We start from the raw sequence: 25,959 nt of genomic DNA, 5'->3' as shown, positions 1-25,959 counted from the left end.
CTTGACTGGTGCAAAACCGCAACGAAGGTCACTCTTATCGCCCTCATTGTTTTCATTTGTCAGATCCACACACACATTCATTTCAGCTACTGTACTCTAGGTTTGTGTACACTTTTGTGCCTGATTGAACAACATACATTGTCACCACATAACAATTAGTGACCTGTTGGTCATTTTCTGGCCATAAATGTAGTGATTTTTTTTCAAACACAACATTGTTGAGTCTGTGTAGTCAGATTTTACTCCGTCAACAAAAACTGTGTGAAAACATCGGGGTGCATGTAAATGTCTTCTCCGACTTATTTCATAGCTGCAGTGAAGCATTCCCAATGTGTTTCTCTGCGGGGTTCTTGTTCCAAAACTGTCATTCACATGTGTGACGTGCGAGTTTGGTGACAGATACATGAGACACGCTGACTTTGTAGCAGCTTGGTAAAAATGTGGCATGACAAAGGGACTTATACTTTGTCCCAATCTGTTCCTGCCTGACTAAATCATTACTCAGCGTCTCTCTCTTGTGTCCCCTCTTGTTATCAATCTATTTTTCATGGGATTCATCACAGTCATGCGGTCCCGTACACTGCTGCTATAAGCAATGTTTGAAGTAACATTTGAACCGTCTTTGCGTAAATACAGAAAAAAAAAATTATCCACTCAGTAGTGGCACTTATTTTAAGTGGTGCTGTGCATCGGAACTTCCAAATTCCCATGCGGTACCTCCTAGGATGTGGTGTCCACATACACTATATCAGTGGTTTTTAACCTTGTTGGAGGTACCGACCCCCACCAGTTTCATACGCGTTTTCACCTAACCCTTCTTTAGTGAAAAAAAAAATGTAGGTTTTTTTTCCAATTCAAAACAAAGTTGTATGTTTTTGGTAACACTTCAGTAATGGGAACATATTTTAAGTGACAAACACTTACTTTAGATTTAGTTGGACACTAGGGGTACATATTCTAAGTAATAAAGACTTAATTTAGAGTTATTTGGTTAGGGTTAGGGTCAGGGTTAGAGAGTTAGGGTTCTAATAAGGCCATGCCGAATAAGGCATTAATTAGTACCTAATGACTAGTTAAGATCCAATATGTTACTAATTTGCATGTTAATAAGCAACTAATTAATGGTGAATATGTTCCCTATACTAAAGTGTTACCATATTTCGTTTACTGGTGCACAAAATGAACCGTGCATGAACATCACCTTGTTCAAACAACAAAACTAAGACAGTGCATAAACTCCCAACAAATTACACACCTGCAAATCAATCAGCTGTTGCTGTATCCGTAAAATGCCAACAGGGAGAAGTTTGTATTTACATGAATAGTCGGGTGTGCTTTGACCTTGGCCGAACCCCTGAGGTCGACTCACTGATACCCCTAGAGTTCGATCGAACCCTGGTTAAGAACCATTGCACTATATTGCTAAAAGTATTTGGCCGTCCATCCAAATGATCAGAATCAGGTGTCCTAATTACCTGGCCCGGCCACATGTGTAATAAATGAAGCACTTAGGCATGGAGACTGTTTCTACAAACATTTGTGAAAGAAGGGGCCGCTCTCAGTGATTTCCAGCGTGGAAATGTCATAGGATGCCACTTGTGCAAAAAATCCAGTCGTGAAATTTCCTCGCTCCAAAATATTCCAAAGTCAACTGTCAGCTTTATTATAAGAAAATTGAAAAGTTTGGGAACAACAGCAACCCAGCCATGAAGTGGTAGGCCACGTAAACTGACAGAGAGGGGTCAGCGGATGCTGAAGCGCATAGTGTAAAGACTTTCTGCACGGTCAGTTGCTACAGAGCTCCAAACTTCATGTGACCTTCCAATTAGTCCACGTACAGTACACATAGACCTTCATGGAATGGGTTTCCATGGCCGAGCAGCTGCATCTAAGCCATACATCACCAAGTCCAATGCAAGTTATTTTAGGCAGTGGTGTAAAGCATGTTGCCACTGGACTCTAGAGTAGTGGAGACACCTTCTCTGGACACGTTTCCATCTGGTAATCTGAGGGACGAGTCTGGGTTTGGCGGTTGCCAGGAGAACTCTACATTTCGGACTACATTGTGCCAACTGTGAAATTTGGTGGAGGAGGAATTATGGTGTGGAGTTGTTTTTCAGGAGTTGGGCTTGTCCGCCTAGTTCCAGTGAAAGGAACTTTAAATAATCCAGGATACTAAAACATTTTGGAAAATTCCATGCTTCCAACCCTGTGGGAACAGTTTGGAGCAGGCTCCTTATTCTTCCAACATGACTGTGCACCGGTGCACATAGCAAGGTCCTTAAAGATATTTTTTGACAGAGTCTGGTGTGGATAAATTTGACTGGCCTGCACAGAGTCCTGACCTGAACCCGATAGAACACCTTTGGGATGAATTAGAACGGAGAGTGAGAGCCAGGCCTTCTCGACCAACATCAGTGTGTGACCTCACCAATGCGCTTTTGGAAGAATGGTCGAAAATTCCTATAAACACACTCTGCAACCTTGTGGACACCCTTCCCAGAAGAGTTGAAGCTGTAATAACTGCAAAAGGTGGACTCACATCCCATTCCTAACCCTATGGGGTAGGAATGGAATGGCACTTCAAGTTCATATGTGAGTCAAGGCAGCTGGCCAAATACTTATACAATATAGTGTATGTTGACATCACATTTTTGGTTGTGTAGACCAATATACAATGTTTCTCTACAAGACCCTGGTTTGCACTTATGAGGACAATATTCTGCCAGTTAGTGGTGGAGGAAGCATATACCAAATCACTTTTTAAATTCAAGATGGCTGAAAAGACATCGGAAGTCTAAGTTCACAATGCAGTTTCGGATGTCTAATTCTGATTTTTTTGTCAAATCAGGATTTTTTAGTGGCCGTTCACATTACAAATAAAAAATAGATTTCTAATGTGAATGCAATCCGACCCGCAGACAGACATGACATAATAACATCGCACGCACTGCAATGTTTACTGCAGTAAACATAGCTTCCACTCTCGTTGGTCTCAGGACTGGTGCATTTGTGGCAAGCTCAAGGATTTTGTGCAATCAGAGTCAACATTTTCTGAACCAAATTCCATCCATTTCCAACCGCTTATTCCCTTTTTTGGGTCGCGGGGGGCTACAAATTATTGTGCATAAAAGATTAAGAAGGAAGAGGACAAGTATTTTGGCTCTGACAGTTTGACGGGATATTTTGCTTCGATTTCTGCTTGAAGAGTGTGTGTGTGGGCGAACAGTCAAAAACAGAAGTGTTAAAACGCACATGTGAGTTCCTGAAACATATTACTACCGCCAAAACAGTAAAGTTGGCATGTTGTGTAATTCGTAAATAAAAACAGAATACTATGATCTGCAAATCCTTTTCAACATATATTGAATTGAATAGACTGTAAAGACAATGTATTTATTGTACGAACTGAGAAACTTTTTTTGCAAATAATCATTAACTCAGAATTTAATGGCAGCAAAACATTGCAAAAAGTTGGCCCAGGGCCATTTTTACCACTGTGTTACATGAGCTTTCCTTTTAACAACACTCAGTAAACATTTGAGAACTGAGGAGACCAATTTTTCAAACTTTTCAGGTGCAATTATTTTGATGATATTACGGATGGTAGATGGTGAAATCCCTAAATTCCTTGCAATAGCTGGTTGAGAATTTTTTTTCTTAAACTGTTTTGGCATTTGTTCACAATGTGGCGACCCTCGCCCCATCCGTGTTTGTGAATGAGTGTGCATTTCATGGAAGCTGCTTTTGTACCCAATAATGGCACCCACCTGTTCCCAATTAGCCTCTTCACCTGTTGGCTGTTCCAAATAAGTGTTTGATGAGCAACTTTCTTCAGTCTTTTTTGCCACTTGCGCCAGCTTTTTTGACACATGTTGCAAGCATCAAATTCCAAATGAGCTAATATTTGAAAAAATAACGTTTTCCAGTTCGAAGGTTAAGTATCTTGTCTTTGTAGTCTATTCAATTGAATATAGGTTGAAAAGGATTAGAAAATCATTGTATTCTGTTTTTATTTATGATTTACACAATGTGCCAACTTCACTGGTTTTGGGGTTTGTATCTTTATCTGTTTTTTTGGTTATTTTTTAACCATTTATTTTGGTAAACAATTACAATGCTTTTCGCTTTTTGATGATGTTTTGGTTGGATGAATGCGACCTGGTGGTAGTGTTCACATTGAGGACGCTTCATATGTATATCCGATTTATACCCACATGCGAAAGAGACCTGGGGCAAATATTAAAATCTCCAAAAACGCAAAGCCCAGCCTTTGACTAGTGGGAGTTATATTAAGCAAAAGAAGACACAACCTAGCATGGAGACAGTCTTCCGTTATTTCGGCTTCCCAGTGAAATACATGCAAGTATGCTTGTGCTGTCCAGATTGCAGACCAGTGTTAATATGTGGCCAAATTGTCAGGAACTCCTATAGCTGTAGTTGACACTATTTAACAGCAAGTGTGAAGAATAGCGCTCAGAACAGGTGTGAAGTTACTGCGAGACATAACCGAAAAGGGAAGTGCGCGAGACAGGAAGAAACACTAAACACAGGAAAACAACACAAACTGTGAGGACTGTGTGGCATAAAGATGCCGGATTTGTTCCTACTTGGATGTGTCGGCAAAAACACAGCAATAGGTAAGTATTTATTAAACTAATAAAAGGCTAAGGAAAAAAAAACACAGGTGCTAACAGAAGGGCAAACAAATGGCGCTAGCATGGAAGCTAGGAATACAAACAGAAAAACTAAACTTGGCACGAAGGCACAAAAAAGGGAAAACAAACCATTAGCATGAGAGCTAGAATAAAACAAAGGCATAGCGTGTAAGCTAGCGAGAATATACAAATTAAACAGTCGTCACTTGTTGCACGAAGGCAAATTATGATCCCAGGCAGAACAACGAAAAGGGGTGAGGTTAAATAATGCAGTAATCAAAATAGAAACAGGTGTGCGTTGAAAGCAAGGGCAGGTGAAAATAATATGTAACCATGGTGACAGACTAAACAAGAACTAAGGAGTCGGACGGAGAGTGATACAAAAATGAAAACAAAGCAACAATCAGTGAAGATCCGAACAGCGGATCGCAACACAAACACCAATAAACTGTCATGCAGATTATGATAAAAATAAACATTGAAAACAAGAAAACACACTGTAATAAGAAAAAGCTGAAATGTTGAAACTATGCAGACACATAATTTTGGGGCTGGGGACACGTCACCTGCCCTTTCTACCCTCCCAAAAATGTTTTACACTTCATTGAATGGAGACTAGCCAAGCACTCTCGCCGAGCTGAAAGCGACCACTTGAGATGGAGTTTGTTTCCAAGCTTTAGACCGCCCGCAAGCATACTGATTGGCCGCCGCTCCTTGTTAACGTGACACCGCGCCACCACCGCTATGATTGACAGTGTGCAGCTGCTGACCAATCAACAGTTAAATGTGCCGACGGGCAGTTGGATGCCAGTGGACGGAAGAGTTGCCCTCCAAATGGCAATACAAAACACGAGCTAGGAAAAGGAAAAAGAAAACAAGACGTGTGCTTCAACTTAAGGTGGCGATCTTGTTGACATAACACTTTTGTAGCAAAAACATCCCAGCTGGCACAATGGCTCGCATTCATGCCTTTTGTTTTAGAGGACTCAAACTAAATAATCGCGCGATCTTAAAAGAAAGTATCATAGTTTTGTTTTGTGATTTTTTTTTTTTTTTTTTTAATGTTGATTTGGTTATTTTGCGCATAAAATAACTTATTGAACAATTGGTTTCCCACCCATGTATTCATGTTACCCCAAAACATGGATCCAATCCAGACCTGGGCAAATTAAAGCCCGGGGGCCACGTGCGGCCCGTTGAGCTTTTCAACATGGCCTGCCGGACATTCCCAAATAATGTTTTTAGATCTTTAAGAGTGAAAGTGTAAGTGCCATTATGATATGCAGTGAGGTTTTCTAATGACCGTAAGTCTTCAACTATACAAAGTACAAACCCTGTTTCCATGTGAGTTGGGAAATTGTGTTAGATGTAAATATAAACGGAATACAATGATTTGCAAATCCTTTTCAACCCATATTCAATTGAATGCACTTCAAAGACAAAATATTTGATGTTCAAACTCATAAACTTGTTTTTTTTTTGCAAATAATAATTAACTTAGAATTTCATGGCTGCAACACGTGCCAAAGTAGTTGGGAAAGGGCATGTTCACCACTGTGACACATCACCTTTTCTTTTAACAACACTCAATAAACGTTGGGGAACTGAGAAAACTAATTATTGAAGCTTTGAAAGTGGAATTCTTTTCCATTCTTGTTTTATGTAGAACTTCAGTCATTCAACAGTCCGGGTTCTCGGCTGTCGCATTTTACTCTTCATAATGCGCCACACATTTTCGATGAGAAACAGGTCTGGACTGCAGGCGGGCCAGGAATGTACCCGCACTCTTTTTTTACGAAGCCACGCTGTTGTAACACGTGCTGAATGTGGCTTGGCATTTTCTTGCTGAAATTAGCAGGAGCATCCATGAAAAAGATGGTGCTTAGATGGCAGCATATGTTGTTCCAAAACCTGTATGTACAGTTGTGATCAAAATTATTCAACCCTCACACAATTTTGGTGTTTTAGCAAGTTGGACATGTATTCCGTATTTTGTTTATAGTCATATCAAATAAAGATGTGTCAAATTGACAAATGCAACTTAAATTGTAACACTGTATTTTACAAAATACCAAAAAAGGACATTTTTCTTAATATCTCATTGACAAAATGATTCAACCCCCTAGTTACATGCATCTTTAGTACTTAGTAGAACACCCTTTGGCAGTAATGACATCCTTCAAACGTGATACATAACCGGACACAAGCTTCTTGCAACGATCTACAGGTATTTTAGCCCGTTCCTCACAGCATCCTCTTTCTACCACGCCCAGGTAGTGTTTCCACTGTGCCTTTAGCTTTAAACTTGCAAATTATGCTCCCAACTGTGTCTCTTGGAATGTGTAATGTGTTTGCTATTTTCTTATATCCATATCCTTTCTTATGAAGAGAAATGACCTCCTCTCTTGACTTCTTTGACCACTCCCTGGACTTCACCATGTTGCAAATACACCATTGACCATCTACAAGAAGCTGAGCGTCACAGTCTTTCAATCAGTTTAATTGTTGCTCCTTATGGTTCTAATCACATCTACAGGTGTTTTCAACACCTGATTGAAAATATCTTATTCAAATTCTGTTCTTAAGAATTGAGATCTTCAAGGGGTTGAATAATTTTGTCAATGAGATATTAAGAAAAATGTCCTTTTTTGGTATTTTGTAAAATACAGTGTTACAATTTAAGTTGCATTTTGTCTATTTAACACATTTTTATTTGATATGACTATAAACAAAATACGGAATAAATGTCAAACTTGCTAAAACACCAAAATTGTGTGGGGGTTGAATAATTTTGATCACAACTGTACATTTCAGCATTAATGGTGCCTTCACAGATGTGTAAGTTACCCATGCCTTGGGCACTAATGCACCCCCATACCATCACAGATGCTGGCTTTTGAACTGTGCGTCGATAACAGTCTGGATGGTTCGCTTCCCCTTTGGTCCGGATGACACAATGTCGAATATTTCCAAAAACTATTTGAAATGTGGACTCGTCAGACCACGGAACACCTTTCCACTTTGCATCAGTCCATCTTAGATGATCTCGGGCCCAGTGAAGCCGGCAGTGTTTCTGGATGTTGTTGATAAATGGCTTTTACTTTGTATAGTAGAGCTTTAACTTGCACTTACAGATGTAGCGACAAACTGTATTTAGTGACAGTGGTTTTCTGAAGTGTTCCTGACCCCATGTGGTGATATCCGTTAGAGATTTATGTCGGTTTTTAATACAGTGCTGTCTGAGGGATCGAAGGTCACGTTCATTCAATGTTGGTTTCTGGCCATGCCGCTTACGTGGAGTGATTTCTCCAAATTCTCTATACCTTTTGATGATATTATGGACCGTAGATGTTGAAATCCCTAAATTTCTTGCAATTGCACTTTCAGAAACGTTGTTCTTAAACTGTTTGACTATTTGCTCGCGCAGTTGTGGACAAAGGGGTGTACCTCGCCCCATCCTTTCTTGTGAAAGACTGAGCATTTTTCTGGAAGCTGCTTTTATACCCAATCATGGCACCCACCTGTTCCCAATTAGCCTGCACACCTGTGGGATGTTCCAAATAAGTGTTTGATGAACATTCCTCAACTTTATCAGTATTTATTACCACCTTTCCCAGCTTGTTTGTCACGTGTTGCTGGCATCAAATTCTAAAGTTAATGATTATTTGCAAAAAAAAAAAAAAAAGGTTTATCAGTTTGAACATCAAGTATGTTGTCTTTTTAGCATATTCAACTGAATATGGGTTGAAAATCATTTGCAAATCATTGTATTCCGTTTATATTTACATCTAAAACAATGTCCCAACTCATATGAAAACGGGGTTTGTATTTCAAAAGTTGGAATCTGCGCTTATGGATGATATACCAGTTACTATGGTCATCTAATTAGTTACTATGGTAATCTACGTCACAGCAGCTCAGAGGAGGAACCAAGCAGTGTGGTTGGGGAGCGTTTCAACAGACGCGGAAGGAGAGTTTCACAACAAAGTTCTAAAGCTTAGTGATGTATCCGATATATCAGATTGTAGGTGGGTTTATTTTGTACCTTTCGCATTCATACTTCACTTTTGGTTGCATTTTTGTTGCGTTTCACTTGATTGTAAAATGTGTCGATCGAAAGGGGGTGTAACGTTCATATTTTGCCAACATTCAGTGTTTTATCCCTCACAGAAAAATGTAAAATTCCATTATGTTTTTTAAGGCTGTCTGTCATAACGTTTTTAGCATTCAATCAGACATTATTGTGAGGTTTTGTATTAGTGTTCCTAAAAATAGATATACCGGTCCCCAGACACATTTTTTTTCTCTAAATGTGGCCTCGCAGTCAAAATAATTGCCCAGGCCTGATCTAATCCCTTCAAGCTACGCCCCCTATACTCAATCCAATTGTATCCACCCCACAACTGAAAACAACATTGCGTTCCTGCAAATATGCATAGCATTTTTTTTTAGCCTTTTATAAATAAACACCATGCATAATTGCCAAATATGCAAATTTTCATTTGACTCTTGATGGCAATTTTTTCTAGGTCCACTTGTGTGGTTTGGAGTCTTTCGATTGTATGATAATTATCTACTTATCGTAAGGTCTGAAGATAGCAGACCAATTCAAAAACTATGTAAATGATCAATATATTAGTATGTATTAACTAATTAAAAAAGTATTTAATCCATCCATATATGTTTTATACCACTTATCCACAAAGCTGCAGCCTATCCCAGCTGACTCTGGCGGCCAGACATCCTCGACTGGCGGCCAGCCAAAACTTGTGTTTGTTTCTTGTGGAGATAAAGCAGGAACAACAACTCGTACTGATATTTCAAGTCTTTTTTTTTTTTTCCTCAAACGACAAAGTTGTCTTCCTCCAGCATGGCTTAGATCTGCTACCTGTGCCTGTATACAACGCCAAGCTTTCTGGGTAAAAGTATATAAACATTGAGATCCTGGTTTACATGTATGTGTCTATTTATTTAACCTTCATTTATCCAGGGTATAGCAATTAAAAACATATTCTCATTCGTAACGCCGACCTACTAAAAAAGCCTCATTTACATGTTAGAGAAGTTGAAGTGTGACGATAATCTCTCATCGTTTATAATTTATGTACATTTATATACTGTAATTTTAAACTATTCACCGCAATAGATCAATCTCAACAGTTTACCAACGTTCTTAACGTGTGGTGTAAATGTGTCGGAACATAAATTAATGTTTAGGATGGACAAACATTTTTCAAGCGTATATCATACACAGAGAATGTCCGCAACTTTTGGACAACAGAGTAGACAGCAGACAACAAAGAAGCCTTTGGTGGTGTTTCTCTCTGTGATTATAATTATTTATTAGTATTATTAGTTATAATTAATTAAGACAGTTCAGTGATTTGTCAGTGAGCTTTGAGTGTGTGCTTTTGACTGCCTTCTAGTGTGTACTTTTAAGTGTGTGGTATTTTTAGTGAGGTCAAGGTTACAAGGAAGACGTATTGATATCAAATGCATTAAGTCACAATTGTTTTCAGTGTTTCGAAAAAAAGAAAAGCCTTGAAACATCACAACTTTTTTTGTTAAATATGCTGCAATTTTTGATATTTTTGGCATTTTAGTTTTTAAATCTGTCAACAGTGTCGCGCTCCACTTTCTGTCCTTAAAAAGTCCAATCAACAATGTTTCCTGGGAGAGGTTAATGTCGGCACATGCTTAAAATTCCTTGAAATATGTGTTTCTAAATGTCATGGCTGCAGAAATAAGTTGAAAAGTTCTGCCCTTCCCTCGTAAGCCCGAACGCTAAGTAAGCTTTAAAAGGCAGCTATTTAAACGAAATGAACCAATTTTCTGGTTGGAATGAGTAATTTTTTTAATAAATAGATTAAAAACCATTTTTGTGTGCAGGCGTGCTTTGGAACCTGTCGTCATGTGACGCCCTCAAGATGCCAATCATCCAAGATGCCCTGGCTGTTCTGACCAACAGTGTCATCATCCCCCACTCAAACTGGGACTCCTCCCCCAATCACCATGACGACCACAAGCTCCAGCTTCATACTTCCCAGGTGCTGCGCAACGCTACGGGATGTCTCAGGTAAAAACGGCACACAACACGATCAATAAATGTTTACTCTAGACCAGGGGAAACCAACCTTTTTGAATCCAAGAGCTACTTTTTGGGTACTGATTAATGCAAAGGGCTACCAGTTTGATACACACTTAAATGCATTGCCAGAAACAGCCAATTTGCTGAATTTACCAATAATAAATAAATCTCTATATATTTAAAAAAATTGGTATTTCTGTCTGTCATTCCGTCGTACATTTTTTTCTTTTTTATGGAAGGTTTTTTGTAGAGAATAAATGATGAAAAAAAACACTTAATTGAACGGTTTAAAAGAGGAGAAAACACAAAAAAAATGAAAATTAAATTTTGAAACATAGTTTATCTTCAATTTCGACTCTTTAAAATTCAAAATTCAACTGAAAAAAAATAAGAGAAAAACTAGCTAATTCGAATCTTTTTGAAATAATTAAAACAACAATTTATGGAACATCATTAGTCATTTTTCCTGATTAAGATTAGTTTTAGAATTTTGATGAAATGTTTCAAATAGGTTAAAATCCAATCTGCACTTTGTTAGAATATATAACAAATTGGACCAAGCTATATTTCTAACAAAGACAAATCATTATTTATTCTAGATTTTCCAGAACAAAAAATGTAAAATAAATTCAAAATACTTTGAAATAAGATTTAAATTTGATTCTACAGATTTTCTAGATTTGCCAGAATAATATTTTTGTATTTTAATCATAATAAGTTTGAAGAAATATTTCACAAATATTGTTCGTCAAAAAAACAGAAGCTAAAGTGAAGAAAAAATTAAAATGTATTTATTATTCTTTACAAAAAAAAAATACTTGATCATTGATTTAAATTGTCAGGACAGAAGAGGAAGGAATTTAAAAGGTAAAAAGGTATATGTGTTTAAAAATCATAAAATCATTTTTAAGGTTGTATTTTTTCTCTAGAATTGTCTTTCTGAAAGTTAGAAGAAGCAAAGTAAAAAAATTTATGAATTTATTCAAACAAGTGAAGACCAAGTCTTTCAAATATTTTCTTGGATTTTCAAATTCTATTTGAGTTTTGTCTCTCTTAGAATTAAAAATGTCGAGCAAAGCGAGACCAGCTTGCTAGTAAATAAATACAAAATTAAAAAATAAAGGCTGCTCACTGGTAAGTGCTGCTATTTGAGCTATTTTTAAAATAGGCCAGCGGGCTACTCATCTTTTCCATACGGGCTACCTGGTGCCCGCGGGCACCACGTTGGTGACCCCTGCTCTAGACATTGCTCCGTTTACTGTTTTTAAAGTAGATTTGCTTGCTTGCAGTCATGCTACAGCAGCATGTGTGATTTGTATCAGCTTTATCTATTTTTTACATTTACAGCAAGCACCACATTCCCATTAGTCGGCGTATACAACCTTTTTACTGTTATGTATATTCACCGTACTGTACATGTTTAATATAGATGGATGGGTGTGCATATTGACTAATCCATTATTTATGCGGTACTGTATCACTCTAGTGCAGGGTTCTTCAAGGTTCCCCAGGGTTCTGGCCAAATGATTGAACATTTAGAACAATCTTTTACGTGAAAAATGAGTACTACTTTGCACAATAGTATAAGACAGGGGGGCCCCTACATTTTTTATTCCAGGGACCGGTTTAATGTAGGCATTATTTTCACAGAACGGCCTTCCACGTTTGGCAGATAGATATAGCAAATAAGTGCATGGAAAATTTATACATGAAAAAACTCACCATAACGTTCAATTACTGGGAGCCCCTGGCCTTTTCCCTTTGCAAAAAAACTCTCCTCACACTTTTGTTTGTGCTCATTTTTGCTAGTAGTAGACTTGGTTTTGGCTTTAGTATCTGATGGGTTATATGTGATGAATCACATTTAAGGACAAGAGCATGGATATACAGTATAAGAAAGCTACAAATACTTTACATTAGGTCCAATAGAGTTTTTTCTAAAAGTTATGTATTCCTACTTTGTGCAATATTTCATACATAAATACACTAGTCTTAGCTTTTTTGGTCCAATTTTACATCCACAAATACATCCGTTATTGCTTATTGCTTATGTGGTAGGACAATGTGCAATAATACCAGCACTGTGACTTACTAGGCCGAACCTTCAGCACAATTATTATATGCAACAATTTAGCACTTCTCTATCTACTACTATGGTCACTTTGTTCCTGATCTGCCCTGATCTTAGGTCATCAACCTAGCTTGTGGCTACGATTTGGCACCTTTACATTTTATATGTTTATCAATGTGCATTATTCCATGTAACAAATATGTAACAAATGGCAACTTCCAATCAGGAGTTTTGTAATACATCTGCTAACAAGCTTATTGGTGTGTCTGGTGGGACTGGCGAAAGTTAAGTAGGAGAAAATGGGGTCGGTTATAAATTATTATTATTTTTTTTTAAATAAATGTTTTTATTGAATTTGACAGGTATTACAATTTACAATAAAACAGTAAGCACATTTCCCCCTTTTTTTCCCACCCACTTCCAAGAACAGCAACCCAACACATACCCCATACACACGTAAACCCCCCTCCCGCCAGGTCCTACATAAATTAAAGGTACAGTCACAAATGGAAAATAATTAGTACATCACTTTCTTCTCAACATAGGCAGATAGTAAATATACACACGGAATAAATATAAATAATAAAAATACATAAATAAATAAATAAAAAGAAGCTGGTTTATGAAAGGTGAACTTATCATGTGTCCTGTAGCGTCTTTAATTTAGCTATGTAATCAACCGTAAAGCCCCAAACAGAATAAAACCTCCCAGGTGCCCCCCTAAGATTGAACTTTATTTTCTCCAGATCTAAATACATCATGAGGTATTTAAGCCATAAGGAGGCTTTGGGGCAAAAAGGTGACTTCCACTCCAGCAAAATTCTCCTACGTGCTAATAAGGATGCAAAGACGACACTATCCTTAAATGTTCTCCTTATTTGGGGATCGGATACCGTCCCAAAAATAGCCATTTCTGCACATGGTGTCAGATTTCAGTCCAAAGCCTTAGCAAGGTGTTTGAAAATAGTTGTCCAATAATCCAGCAAATGGTGACAAAACCAAGGCATGTGCGTCATGTTTGCAGGTGACATGTGACATCTGTTACAAGTACCCGAGATATTGGGGTACATTTTGGAGAGTTTGGAATTAGTGAAATAAATACGGTGGACAACCTTACATTGTATTAAATCAAGCCTTGAACAGGATGTACTGTTGTTAATTCGGGTTAAGGCAGAATCCCAGTCTTCATCATCTATAGATCTGCCAAGCTCTTCTTCCCAATTCCCTCTGATTTTATCAAGAGACGTTTTACCAAACTGGGAGATTAAGATGTACATTTTGGAAATCAGGCCGTTCTGATTTGTGGGAATATCTAAAATTAAATCAATTAGCGAATTTGGTGGGGTATTAGGGAAAGAGAGACTATTTGATTTGACAAAATTTCGAACCTGAAAGGATCGAAATAGGTGAGATTTTGGTAGGTCAAATTTTTCACACAGTTCACTGAAACTAGCGAAAACATCACCAAAATATAAGTCCTTTAGCCTGCTAAGGCTTGACTGCTTCCATAGAGAAAACGCATCTGTGCTAGGAGGGAGGAAGAGATGGTTATTATAAATGGGGCTGTGGTTCGATAAACCCTGCAGGCCGAAAGTATTTCTAAATTGAGACCAGATTCTAAGGGTAGAAATGACGATTGGACTACAAGTAAATTGGGATGGTCGATAAGGTAATTTTAATGTAAATTATTTAAGCCTGGTAGCAAAGACGTACGGTGGTTGGGGACCATTGTTACAGGATACAGTACGTTCGGAAATCATTCACAGCGCTTCACTTTTTCCACATATTCTTATGTACCAGACTTATTCCAAGATTAAAAAAAATAAATTTTTTATCCTTACAGACAATACCCCATAAAGTATTTTTTTAAATTAAAAAATGTATTGAAACTAAAATATTAAAAGTATTCACAGCCTTTGTTCAATGCTTTGTTGATGCACCATTGGCAGGAATGAGAGCCTCAAGTCATTTTTTAATTTGATGCCGCAAGCCTGTAACACCTATCTCTTAGCAGTTTCGACCATTCCTCTTTTCAGCACCACTCAAGCTCCATCAGATTGATTGATTGATTGATTGATACTTTTATTAGTAGATTGCACAGTACAGTACATATTCCGTACAATTGACCGCTAAATGGTAACACCCGAATACGTTTTTCAACCAATTCATGGTTCAAATATATACTATCAGCATAATACAGTGATCACACAGGTTAATCATCATAGTATGTACATTGAATTATTTACATTATTTACAATCCGGGGGATGGGATGAGGAGCTTAGGTTGAAATCAGTACTGCAGTCATCAACAATTGCATCAACAGAGAAATGTGGACATTGAAACAGTGTAGGTCTTACTTAGTAGGATATGTACAGCCAGCAGAGAACATAGTGAGTTCAGATAGCAATAGAACAAGTACAGTATATACATTAGAAGTACATTTGATTATTTACATTAGGTTATTTATAATCCTGGGAGATGGGATGTGAATGGAGGAGGGTATTAGTAAAGTGTTGAAGTTGCTTGGAGTAGTTGTTTTAGAGCGGTTTTGAAGAAATATAGAGATGCACTTACTTTTATACCTGTTGGGAGTGCATTCCACATTGATGTGGCATAGAAAGAGAATGAGTTAAGACCTTTGTTAGATCGGAATCTGGGTTTAATGTGGTTTGTGGCGCTCCCCCTGGTGTTGTGGTTATGGCGGTCATTTACGTTAAGGAAGTAGTCTGACATGTACTTCGGTATCAGGGAGGTGTAGCGGGTTTTATAGACTAGGCTCAGTCTAAGTTGTTTTACTCTGTCCTCCACCCTGAGCCAGCCCACTTTGGAGAAGTGGGTTGGATTGAGGTGTGATCTGGGGTGGAGGTCTAAAAGTAACCGGACTAGCTTATTCTGGGATGTTTGGAGTGAAAACCTTTGTGTGTGCGTGTATAAATTGAGGCTTTATCATTGATAGTGTGTATTGTCATAGTTCAGATACTAGATCATCATGTTTGTTTAACATTGCCCTTCAGTTTGGTATCACATTTGTAAACCGGCTTCGATCATTGGGATCGCAAATGAAAACAAGTGAGGCTCATTTTCCACAGAATCATTGCAACATTCGATAGGGATGAAGTTATGAAGTGCCCACGTCAATAAATTAATATAACGCTTTTCATGCACAGACAAGTTGCAACACAATGCGCTTTATACCAGTAAAAATATAAAAACATAAAAATCAAGAAGAAAACACTCAGTGCTATTGACAATAACAAAACATGGCATCACACTAAGGATTGAAACATGCAGGATTGAGGAAGTGACAATTTTTGTCAAAGTATAATTTTTTGACACAGAATTATTGGGACATATCCTGTCATATTTGCGTGTGTGTGTGTGTGTGTGTGTGTTAAGTGGTTTGTATCAGTGTGCTTATGATAAATATTTTAAGTCAATTAGAAATAAAAAATACATTTGCACACATTTTCAGTATGCTGAACTCTTCGGGTGTTAAAAATGGCATTGGATTTGAAAAAAATAAGATAACGTTTGCAACTTTTACATGAAAAACAATAAAAAGCAACACAATAATAACTTTGAATAAAAGTTGGACTTTCTTAATAGTGAAGTTGGTGAGGTTACATATTAAATTAAATATTTTTTGATGCGTTATCTGATTAGGTAGATACCAATAAGAGGCAGAACACTTCATTTTTTATCAAAACTGTGACAGAGTTGTGTTTATCAAATGTAAATGGGTGTACTATGTAAACAGCACATAAAATATACACTGAAATACAGATGAACAAAATATTTTCAATACAAAATGACTTGTGAAAAGCAACATAGCATTAGTCATGTTTTGAGAACAAGCATATTCAAATATTTTGGGTTGAAATACAGTAAGTTACGAAAAGAGTTGTTATAAAAATGAGTCGCTCTTGACCACAGTCAGTTTTAAAATAGATAAAATGGCATTTTAAGACAAGTTACGAAGTTATTAACATTTCCTAACTTTTTTTTGCTTTAATTTTGATTTATTTGCATTTTACATTCAATATAAAACAATAGTTACTCATTTGTTTCCTGATTTACCTCCATTTTTTTTGTCCATAATGTTACAACTGGGCTGCACGGTGGACCAGGGGGTGGGTGCGTGTGCCTCACAATACAAAGGTCCTGGGTTCAATCCCCGGGGCCTTCTGTGTGGAGATTACATGTTCTCCCCATTACTTTGTGAGTTACCTCCAGGTACTCCTGCCTCCTCCCACCTCCAAAGACATGCACCTGGGGATAGGCACCTCCCACTTCCAAAGACATGCACCTGGGGATAGGCCCTTCCCACCTCCAAAGACATGCACCTGGGGATAGGTTGATTGGCAACACTAGATGGTCCCTAGTGTGTGAATGTTGTCTGTCTATCTGTGTTGGCCCTGTGATGAGGCGGCGACTTGTCCAGGGTTTACCCCGCCTTCCGCCCGAGTGCTGCTGGGATAGGCTCCAGCACGCTCGCGACCCCCGAGAGGGACACGCAGTAGAAAATGGATGGATGTTAAAACTTTTTTAAATTATTTGATACAGCTATTAAATTATTTAATACAGCAATACAGCAGCATTTATGTTCTGTCTCGAAGAAGAAAAGAATAAGAAAATATCCCCCTCACTATATGCCATGATTATAAATAATATCATGCGTCTATAAATTTTTCATAAGTACAGTAAACCTCTGCATAATAATGTATTCTTATTAGCAATAAAGAAAACAGAAAAATAACTATCAATGAACAACAAAGAATAACTTTACAAACTTAGTTTTTTAGTGTATAACAAAAAATTTTAAGTGCATCAATTTTCCTGAAAGAAAACAATGTAATCCTTATTTAAACTAGAAATATTTTTTGACCAACTGAAACTATTTGATACTGAAAAATGACATTAAATAATGTCAATAAATAATGAAAAGACATTTAAGTTATTTCAAATGGAAGCACTTTAACCAACAAAACAAAAATGAATGAAACAATTTGTGCTGATTTTTATTTTATTTTATTTTAACGAGGAAGCCGGGATTAATGGCAGTAGCGTGCAGTATCATTGAAACATGATAAGGCATGATACTGATAAAGCATGCTCTCCGGGTCCCCCCCCCCCCCCCCCCCCACACACACACACACCACGGGGATTGCACCGCAACTATTTGAGAAGAAATGCATTATGGTGATACATAAACTATACATAACTCCTTGAAATCCTTCTAAAATATGATATTTGCTGGGGGGTTTTTGCCATCAAAATATCACACTAAATATTGAGCACAATTTTGAAGAACAGTAAATAGAATGCAAGAACATTGGCCTTGAAATCATTTTGAGAAATGTTTACAAACTCGGAAAAGTCAAAAGAGCTTGAGGGCAGTTCTGCAAAGTGCAAAAAGTAAGGATCAATGTCCAAACTCCGATTTAAAGTCTTGAGTGTTCATGAATTATAGATAATCAAGCGAAGGGGCTAATGTTGTGCTGAAATAAAACTGGAATAATTTAGTGTTTACATTAGAAAAGCATTGTCTCAAGTGCTGCATTTTGGGCTGCACAAATCAAAGGTGACCTATACCGCTCGGAGCTAGTAGACGTTCTTCTAGCATCTTTTTGGATGGATGTTGCTTTTTGATGTGCTTTGACAACCCAGAAGAACCTTTTATCAGTACAATGCATCAAAAAAGAAAGTCTGAAACTACCAAGGACTTGTATAAGTAGATGAGTTGTTGCTATGGTTACCAGCCTGAGTTACTGCCAGAAAGTACAGGATCTTAAACTCTGCACACTAAATTGGGGCATAGACAAAGGGTTGCAAGATTTCTGACATTCATTGTACAGATTATAGTTTAAGGAATAATTTTTTCAGACAAATTAACAAGCAGTCAATCTTCACTTTAGAAATCGTTTTTATATACGTTTGTTATGTAATTGTGGAAAACTGCTTAAGTTAAACTTAAAGTACCATTGATTGTCACACACCCACACACACACACACTAGGTGTGGCGAAATTATTCTTTACATTTGACCCATCACCCTTGATCACCCCCTGGGAGGTGAGGGGGGCAGTGAGCAGTAAAACATGTATTCATATTATTACTCAGTGTTGTGTCCCTTCATAAAAATGTAAAATGCTTAAATTCCAAAAATCAACCACTCAGAAATACGCAGTGTGCTTGAACGCCCCATCAGGGCAGGGTCCACAATAAGATTTTTTTCATGGTTGTCTGTGTGTTTTATAAACAAATAAACCGCGCGGGCACACACATACATACAATAAAGATGATTAAATAATTATTTAGTGGAAATCTGTCTGTAGAGTCCCAAACAAAACAACTACTATCAAATAGGGCTGCAATTAAAGAGGAACGGCACTGGTTTTGGAATTTGCCTATTGTTTACAATAATTATGAGATTTTATTTTTTTATCCATTCAAAATAATAAATAAATGTGATCAAAAATATGCTTACAACGAAGCCTATGGGAGCCGCTCTATTTATCTCTGTGTAAAGCCCTTAAAATACATCTAAACACCTCCATTAAGGTTTTATATACATGATTTAAGTATAAATATAATGTAGTAACGAGCACATTTATAATAACATTTAATATTTACGCATTTTGATAATTTTAAGCATATATTAATTGCAAAAAATTATATAAAGGGTTTCTTTGAGTTTGATATAATTGGATTTTTCTTTTATTTGATGAAATTTCATTTAATACAGTTTCATTTTATTTCATGCAATTTCAATTTATTTGTATAACTTAATTTGGTCTTGCAGAATTTTATTTTATACAATTATATTTTTGATTGAGATTTTCTAATTGGATCTGCTTTTTGCAGCCTGTGTGAGCATTTGTGCATGTTTGTGTGTTGATGAGACTATTGTCAAAGGAGGCCAAGCATCTAATGATACTGATGGACCCATATGTTGGATAATAAATTGGTAAGCTTATTAAGACACTCGCATATGCATACGCATATACAGACGCACGCACACGCACATGCACAAGCATACACATGCAGACTTATCATGCCAGACACTTGGTCTATTGTGAACGCCTTTCAATATCCTCCATCGCCTCCATTCAGCAGTGTTTACCTCCCTGCAGGGTGTTGGTTTACAGCCAAGGCGAAGAGAGAGGGAGAAAAAATTACCTGCTGTCTTCACACTGTATACACTGTAACTCTGCAGTTCTGTTTCTGGGTTTATCGGGATCACACAAACACACACACACACACACACACACACACACACACGCACACACGCATTCTTGTATTTGATACCTTCTTGAAACATCCGAATAATGCCTACCACTTTAGGACCACCCTTTCTAGATATACAAAGATTTGTATTTACCATTAATAATATATACATTCAATGTAAATATAAAAACGCTTGTTGTGAAAAATGAGTTGGAATCTCACAAGAAAAAATTGGAATTTTGGCAGTATTATAATAAAAGATGTAATTTTACTCAATGCAAGTCAAAATGTTACAAGAAAAAATTTGAATTTTGGCAGTATCATCATATAAGTCTTAATTTTACTCAATGCAAGTCAAAATGTTCCTAGAAAAACTGAACATTTGTGCAATATTATGATAAAAGTTGGAATTTTACTCAATAACAGTCACAAGTTTACAAAAAAAGCTTAAAATGTTGACAATGTTATGAAAAGAGCAATGATTTTCCTCGACAAATGTTACAATTTAATATGAAAACTCTAATATGTTGGCAATATTATAATAATAATAATTGGAATTTCACATGACAAAATTATGACAAAAATCATCATATCACACAAAAATGTCACTATTTTACAAGAACAACAAAAACATATTTTTGTTACAATATTGTGACACAAATCTGAATTTTATATGACAAATGTCCCCATTTTGCATTAAATAGTAATATTTTACACAAAAAAGTCATAATTTTACGAGAAAATATTTCAATATTTCAGAAACAGAAAGAGTATGACAAATTGTTTCCAATTTTAGAAGAACAAGTCGACACATTGTGAGAAAAAGACTGCTTTTGGTTCTTTTTTTTTGGTTTGTAATTGGTTTTTAATCTTGAGTTCCTTAAAAAAGTAAAAAAGCGCTATATAAGTACAACCCATTTACCATTACCATTTATTTTTTACTTCAAGTTATTACAATGTTTCTTTTTGTACGTAGTTATTGTATTTATTTGTGTTAATTTTGGCAAAAGGGGCGCATTTCAATTTCTTACACACACTTGTTATTTCATATGTGGACCAGAGGGGGAGCACTTTTAAAACCGACACACGATCAATCTGAAAAATCCCTCCTTTTTGGGACCACCTTAATTTTGATATATTTCACCAGCAGGGGTGCAAATGAGACATTCTCTATTAGATGCAATGGTTTTCCGTATTGGGACCATGATTTACAGTATGTCCTAACTTGTTCCCACCTCCTAATATGGAATGTACTTTTCCTTATTGATGTCTCAAGAAGAGTGGAAATACGAGCACACACACACACACACACACACACACACACACACACACACACACACACACACACACACGTACAACCACACACACACACGTACACCCACACATATCCTTTTTTGCTTCCACTAAGACGCCCACAGATGCAGAAGTAGAATCAATTGATAATTGGCTCAATATGACTGATTTAATTAATAGTACATTTGGATTAGCGTAAGAAAACTAATGATGACCTCCTGACGCATACACACACACAAACAAACACACACACACACACACGCAGTTGGACTAGTGACGCTTAGCCACCACACACCAGCTGCTGTCAAGTCATTCGGTGGTCATTTATTCTTTGAGCAACATTAGAAAGCCATCTGCCAAGCATTCACTTATGTTCATATTGTTTCCCATTCACATTTGGAAATGGATAAAACGCCTATAAACAAAAGGAAAGGATTTCTTTCTAGACAAAGTGGACAGTGTTTTTCCCTCTAAGAGCGTTTGTGTTCAGCTCTAATAAACTGGAGGAGAGTTACAATTCTGTAGCCCTGTTGGATTATTTTCAAAGCACCGTAACGGACAAAGTCCACACCTCTTAGGCCATTGAATTCATGTGTCTTTATTATTTTCTATTGTCGCCATTGCAGCACATCAAGTAGCCCAAAAGCCTGCCTTTATATACACTTGGGAAGAATGGCTGGTTTCTACGAGCTCTTTGAAGTTGAGGTTAAGATTTTGATAGAATGCTTTTAAAGAGTAAAAAGAATGCCTGTTAAAGAGTAAAACAGTGGCGTCATCCTGTGCTTACGTAGGTGTATTCTGCTTGTTTTGAGTTGAGTTAGTCCACTTAATTACTGAATTACCTTACAAATGCGAGTGCTCAGGTGGACTAAAACTTTTAAAAATAATTATTGATACCAAGGCAAAACATACATTTTTATTTTGACAGCCTAGCTGGACTATAGCTAAAACCAGAACCTAGAGCAGTGGTTCTTAACCTTATTGGAGGTACCGTAACCCACCAATTTCATGTGCGCATTCACCGAACCTTTTAGTGAAAAAATAAATAAATAAAAAATTCTAATTCAAGACTTTCCTTTTTATTTTTTATAAATGTCTAATGATAATGTCAATGAGGGATTTTTAATCACTGCTATGTCGAAATTGTTACTTGTATTGATACTGTTATTGATAATAATCTATTTAGTTCCACTACTTTTGGATTGTTCTGTGTCGTGTTTGTGTGTCCTCTAAATTGCTCTGTTTATTGTTGCTGTTCTGAGTGTTGCTGGGTCGGATTGGATTGCATTGTTATGGTATTGCTGTGTATAAAAAATAATTCAAGACAAAGTTATATGTTTTTTTTAATGGTGCACAAAATGAACTGTGCATGAACATCCCCTTGTTCAAAGAACAAAACCAACACATGAACTCACAACAAATTGTACATCCGCAAATCAGAAGGAAAATTAGAGGGAACATTGTTTGGGGGGGGTATCCATAATACGCCGATAGGGAGAAGTTTTTATTTACACAATGAGTTGGGTGTGTCTTGACACCGAACCCCTGAAGCCGACTCACCGAACCCATAGGGTTCGATCGAACCCAGGTTAAAGGGGAACATTATCACAATTTCAAAAGGGTTAAAAACAATAAAAATCAGTTCCCAGTGGCTTGTTGTATTTTTTGAATTATTTTTCAAAATTTTACCGGTCCCGGAATATCCCTAAAAAAAGCTTTAAATTGCCTTATTTTCGCTATCTTCGAAACCACTATCCATTTCCCTGTGACGTCATACAGGGCTGCCAATACAAACAACATGGCGGTTACCACAGCAACATATAGCGACATTAGCTCGGATTCAGACTCGGATTTCAGCGGCTTAAGCGATTCAACAGATTACTCATGTATTGAAACAGATGGTCGGAGTATGGAGGCAGATAGCGAAAACGAAATTGAAGAAGAAATTGAAGCTATTGAGCGAATAGCTATTGACGCTATTCGGCCATAGCGTGGGTGTACCTAATGAAGTGGCCCATAGCTTGGCTGCCTTATTAGCATCGCCGGTAAAATGTGCGGACCAAACGATCAGGACTTTTGCATCTTGTGACACTGGAGCAACTTAAATCCGTCGATTGGTGTTTGTTTCGCATTAAATGTGGGTATCTAGTTTCAAATGTACATACAGCTAGCGTAAATAGCATGTTAGCATCGATTAGCATAGCATGTTAGCCTCGATTAGCTGGCAGTCATGCTGCCACCAAATATGTCTGATTAGCACATAAGTCAACATCAACAAAACTCACCTTTGTGATTTCGTTGACTTAATCGTTGCAAATGCATCTGCAGGTTATCCATACATCTCTGTGCCATGTCTGTCTTAGCATCGCCGGTCAAATGTGAAGACACTCTGGTACATTCAATGGGGGTCTGGCGGCAGATTTCTTGCCAGTGGTGCAACTTGAATCCCTCCCCGTTAGTGTTGTTACACCCTCCGACAACACACCGATGAGGCATGATGTCTCCAAGGTTCCAAAAAATAGTCGAAAAAACTGAAAATAAAAGAGCTGAGACCCGGTGTTTGTAATGTGAAAATGAAAATTGCGGGTGTGTTACCTCGGTGACGTCACGTTCTGACGTCATCGCTAAAAGTCCGATAAACAGAAAGGCGTTTAATTTGCCAAAATTCACCCATTTAGAGTTCGGAAATCGGTTACAAAAATACATGGTCTTTTTTCTGCAACATCAAGGTATATATTGACGCTTGCATAGGTTTGGTGATAATGTTCCCCTTTAAATTAAATATCAAGCAAATACTTAAATAATATTAATGAACAGAGTTACCAGAAACAAGGTAACATAACGGTTTATAAACAAATATAAAGTTACGACATATTAAAACTATGTAAATGTACATAACGATGTGCAAAAATTTGGGGGGGAAAAAATCAAAATAAACTACCTGAATTCACACATTTGACCATCACATCACAGTTTTGTTCCTCTGTTCTTTACCACCCACTCCTTAAAACCTGAGGTTCCTGGCTTTTCTGGAGGCAAAGTCATTTATGACATCACTGTAAGAAATCTGATGAAGACACTAATGGATTAATCTGTTGACCTAAAATTGTGTTTTTGTACAATAATATATCTTTGATGATTTAGGCGCCAGCGCCCCCCGCGACCCCAAAAGGGAATAAGCGGTAGAAAATGGATGAATGGATGGATGGATGGATTTAGATATCATCAGTCAGACTTTTTTGTTAATTGCTTTTGGGGGCCCCTTGGTGGCCGCGGGGCCCTAAGCAAGTGCTTAGTTCGCTTATGCCTTGGGCCGGCTCTGTATAGACCAGGGGTCGGGAACCTTTTTGGCTAAGAGAGCCATGAAACCAAATATTTTAAAATGTATTTCCGTGACAGCCATATAATATTTTTTTTAACACTGAATAGAACTAAATGTGTGCATTTTTAAGTAATACCAACATTTTTTTAGTATAATAAGTCTCTTATTCTTTTTAATAACAATGTTATTTTGAAGCTAACCAATAATAAATCAAATACTTCTTACCATTAATGCGACTTCTTGAACAGGTGCGGTAGAAAAACGGATGGACGGATTAAAATGCATGAGAATGTTTTATATTTTGAACATTATTTTTAACACTGTGATTACCAGCGGAATTATTCATTACTTATCGTGTTAAGCAATGTCAGCTAAGATTTATCTGAGAGCCAGATGCAGTCATCAAAAGAGCCACATCTGGCTCTAGAGCCGTAGGTTCCCTACCCCTGGTATAGACTTTTGTCAAGGCTGGAACCCATTATTCATGTTTACATTCTTTTTTGGGGAGAATTTACAATATACAAATGTTTCTATTTACGAACCCTGTTCAAGAACAACAAAGAAGATGTTTGCAGAGTGAGGTTCCACGGTATTGGTACTGTGTTGATATGGAAGTACAGTACTTGAAATATTTGTCCTCAAAGTATTATAGAGCCCACAATGGTCAGTCCTTTCTGCACTACCAAGGTGTTCTATATGCTTAATGACCACTTTGCTCAGGTTTTAAACATTATGGGAGGAAGTCAAATGAGCTTGAACTGATGTTTCCATAATCCTTTTCTACCTGCAACCGTTATATTTGTCCCAGGTGACCCCTAACTAACATCACTGGCCAACTATTACATAACTTGATAACAACCCGCAAACAATCCCACCCGTACTCGTCATTATAGTCCCATAATGATTTTGATGTCCCAAAATAAAACCACATCTTTGCCACACCTCACTTTACCTGTGCCTTACTTTCTCAATAATGCATTGCTCAAAGGTTGTTGATTACACGTCAGGTGTGTTTTTCTTCAAACGATATACAGTATGATGTATTAACGGAGAAACAGCGTGCAATCTATCACTCGGCTGCAGCCAAAATAAGCACTGTTTGGAATTATTTTTTCAAAAGGATGCTTAATCATGTTCTGTCTTTCTTCTCACCGGGTAATTATTTAATGATGCAAGCCTAATGAGTCTGACTGAGTTAATGGGGAGTGACATCAGATAGCAAGAGCCGTGAGGCCCTAAGAGGATAGTTTAGGACCAGAGATTACCTGTTTAATTCTGTGCAGATTCTCTGCTAATTTAT

General features: G+C 37.3%; 1 protein-coding gene across 7 annotated transcripts in view; it reads left to right on the top strand.

The window, feature by feature from the left end:
- ctnnd2a (catenin (cadherin-associated protein), delta 2a) overlaps window positions 1-25,959 on the top strand; it is a 747,299-nt gene that overhangs the window by 572,496 nt on the left and 148,844 nt on the right. For all 7 annotated transcript variants that reach the window (XM_061922003.1, XM_061922001.1, XM_061922002.1 and 4 more), the window contains exon 15: window positions 10,548-10,734. In XM_061922003.1, coding sequence (XP_061777987.1) covers window positions 10,548-10,734 — 187 coding nt within the window. The remainder of the gene's footprint in view (window positions 1-10,547; window positions 10,735-25,959) is intronic.

Source organism: Nerophis ophidion, linkage group LG15 (genome assembly GCF_033978795.1).
Source record: "Nerophis ophidion isolate RoL-2023_Sa linkage group LG15, RoL_Noph_v1.0, whole genome shotgun sequence".
NCBI classification, from domain to species: Eukaryota; Metazoa; Chordata; class Actinopteri; order Syngnathiformes; family Syngnathidae; genus Nerophis; species Nerophis ophidion.
The sequence above is the reverse complement of the archived record's forward strand: the minus strand, read 5'-3'. Positions and strand labels throughout refer to the sequence as shown.